The 2,475-nt window shown below is 38.1% G+C and overlaps 1 protein-coding gene across 1 annotated transcript in view; it reads left to right on the plus strand.

Moving 5' to 3' along the window:
• Positions 1–321: 321 nt before the first annotated feature.
• Positions 322–2,475, plus strand: part of LOC137975077 (tRNA (cytosine(72)-C(5))-methyltransferase NSUN6-like) — a 7,930-nt gene continuing 5,776 nt past the window's right edge. Inside the window, 4 exon segments of the mRNA XM_068822124.1 lie at positions 322–441; positions 596–748; positions 1,272–1,479; positions 1,742–1,898. Of these exon segments, the coding sequence (XP_068678225.1) occupies positions 352–441; positions 596–748; positions 1,272–1,479; positions 1,742–1,898 (608 nt within the window). The 5' untranslated portion in view covers positions 322–351.

Consider the following 2,475-nt stretch of genomic DNA (forward strand, 5'->3'; position numbering starts at 1 on the left):
CTTCTCTGCACCGAGAGGTTTTCTCCGGGTACTCCGGTTTCCCCTCTCCTCAAAAACCAAAATTTGACTTGATTTGTGTTAATTGTTAATTTCAGTTTACAGTGTCCCCAATTAGTACTTCAGCGCTAGAACGACTAGACACTTAAATAAAGTTCCTTTCTTTCTTTTTCTTTCTTTGTGTGCTAAATCGAGTAATGAGAGAAAGTAGCCCTGGTTACAAAAGTTTGATTTCGTCCGGTTGAAAATCGTACGACTTGGTCACTCACCGGGAATTTTGAATTTTAAGTTGTGGTGTTTCTAGGAACTGGGAACTAATCAAATCAAATGAAGATGGTGGACAGCTGATGCTGGATGATGATGATGACCACTTGTCCTCGACCAAAGCTGCTCTTCGTGTTTCCTGAAGTCGAGGAATATTTGAGAAATTCTCTGTTTTCAAAGGTATTTTTTTAATTTCTTCGATACGCATCCTGTCCTAAAAAAAAATTAAGGAAAACTGTGAAAGTGAAGCATTTTTCACTGACTCCATCGAACATTGTAAATTGGAACTGAATAATCAATTCTGTTTCTAAAGTTATTTCTTTTGACAAGACAGGAAACCCGTGATGATGTGAATGGTTGCGCCACAGAGTTTGATAATTTACTGGAAGCACTGCGCACTCCTCCACTGTCTACCGTCGTGCGAGTAAACAGTTTGAAAACAACAGCTGATGATGCTCTGAAGAAGCTGCAGTGTATTTTGGATCAGGTGTGTACTGAGTTTCTTGCTGATCAAATTATCATCAAACTTTGTCGCTGCCAGCTCTTCCAGATTATTTTTGCACCTCCAGGAATTTCCTTGACCCTTGCTCTGTGGCAGGGAACTACTGTGAAGGATAATTCTTAAAATTATTTTCCTGACATTTTTGGTGGACCTTTGAAATCTTTATCTTTGGTGGGAAGGGGAGTATTTTTGCATGGGGACGTATGGGGTAATTTGATTGTGAGGTTGTTGATACAATGAAAATACCAGCATATCTTGTTAAATTCAAGGGTTTGTATCTTTGTTTTGTTATGTTATGATTATATCATTTGAGGTGTAGAGTAGTTGCAGTAGCAAGAGTTTAATTTTTTTGCTGCTTTGAATTATTTTCTTGCATAATGCACTTCACTTTTCCCATGTGATAACAAAGCAAGAAGACAAGTTAGAATTTTATTTGCACTTAAGTGATAGCACAATATGCATTACTGTTTTCATTGCTAAAATGAGTTTCTTATCCTGGTTTGATCAGGTGGAGGACAAATATGAGGAAAGGCAGGATCATCATTATAAAGTGAGAAAACATCCACTGCTGAGAGATGTATTGATGATTGATGGCTCCGGTCCTTATGTTGACATTCCATTAGTTGAGAAGGAGGTCATTGTCGATTTGCACTGTGGTGCCGCTATACTAAGAGGAGCAATCATTTACGTGCCAGGCATCATGGGAGCTCATCCTGGTGAGAGTGTAAGCCATTCAACTTGATTAGGTGTCTTTGAAGAAGTTACACAGCCTGGGAAAGTAGCATCTTAAGCATTAGCAAACTTGGATTAGACTGTTATTCTCACTGCAATATCTGGCTAAGTTTTACTCTGTCAGGCTTTGAGTGGCATGTGTCACCTTCTTGTGCCACATCTGCAACATCAAGTACCACCACAGTCAATCAAGTGGATAATATGGTATTATTGTAAAGCATATATTTCGAATATGTTCAACTCTAGGTATAAAGAAAGGAGACTTGGTATCTGTGTATGCTGACTTGTATGGCAAGTGTCGAAAGGGGCTCACCAAACCTTTTGATGGACCAAAACTGTTCCTTGGAAATGGGATTTCTTTCCTTGACAGGAGAGATATATTCTGTTCACAACAAAATTTCAGGTATCAATAATTGCTTGAATCGGCAAATACCATAATACTCTTCGTTTGTCCACCCAAATTTTGAATAAGCATTGTTTCCAGTTTCTCTAGGGACTTACAATGGTCCCAAGAGAAAACAAAAACAATGCTTATTCAAAATCTGGGTGGACAAAAAAAAGAGTATTATGGTATTTTCCGCTTTGGGCAATAGCTTTAATTAGCATCGAGTTTTGCTCTATTGCATGGCCAGTAATGCTCAGAGGGAATGTGCATTGCAAAGCTGTAGTACATGTATGGGGAAAATCTTCAGTTAAATGTCTTGTAAGAACCTTGCACATTTAGGATCCCAGATCATTGCTATTTTGATGTCATTTTTGATAGTCTCCCTTATGCAGTAAGTTTGACTCAACATGAGACTGCAATCACAAAAAACTGTGGGATTTTGTTGTGGATTTTTGAAAAACTTGTTTCCAGAGGAGGACAGACCAGTAATGTGGTCATGCTCATGGCCATTAATCATTGATATCATTAATAATTTTGTACGACTATGTAACTCAGATTCAATTAACAACCATGCTAAAGGTTGAACATTTGTATT

The sequence above is a fragment of the Montipora foliosa genome, chromosome 11, assembly GCF_036669935.1.
Source record: "Montipora foliosa isolate CH-2021 chromosome 11, ASM3666993v2, whole genome shotgun sequence".
Classification (NCBI taxonomy): Eukaryota; Metazoa; Cnidaria; class Anthozoa; order Scleractinia; family Acroporidae; genus Montipora; species Montipora foliosa.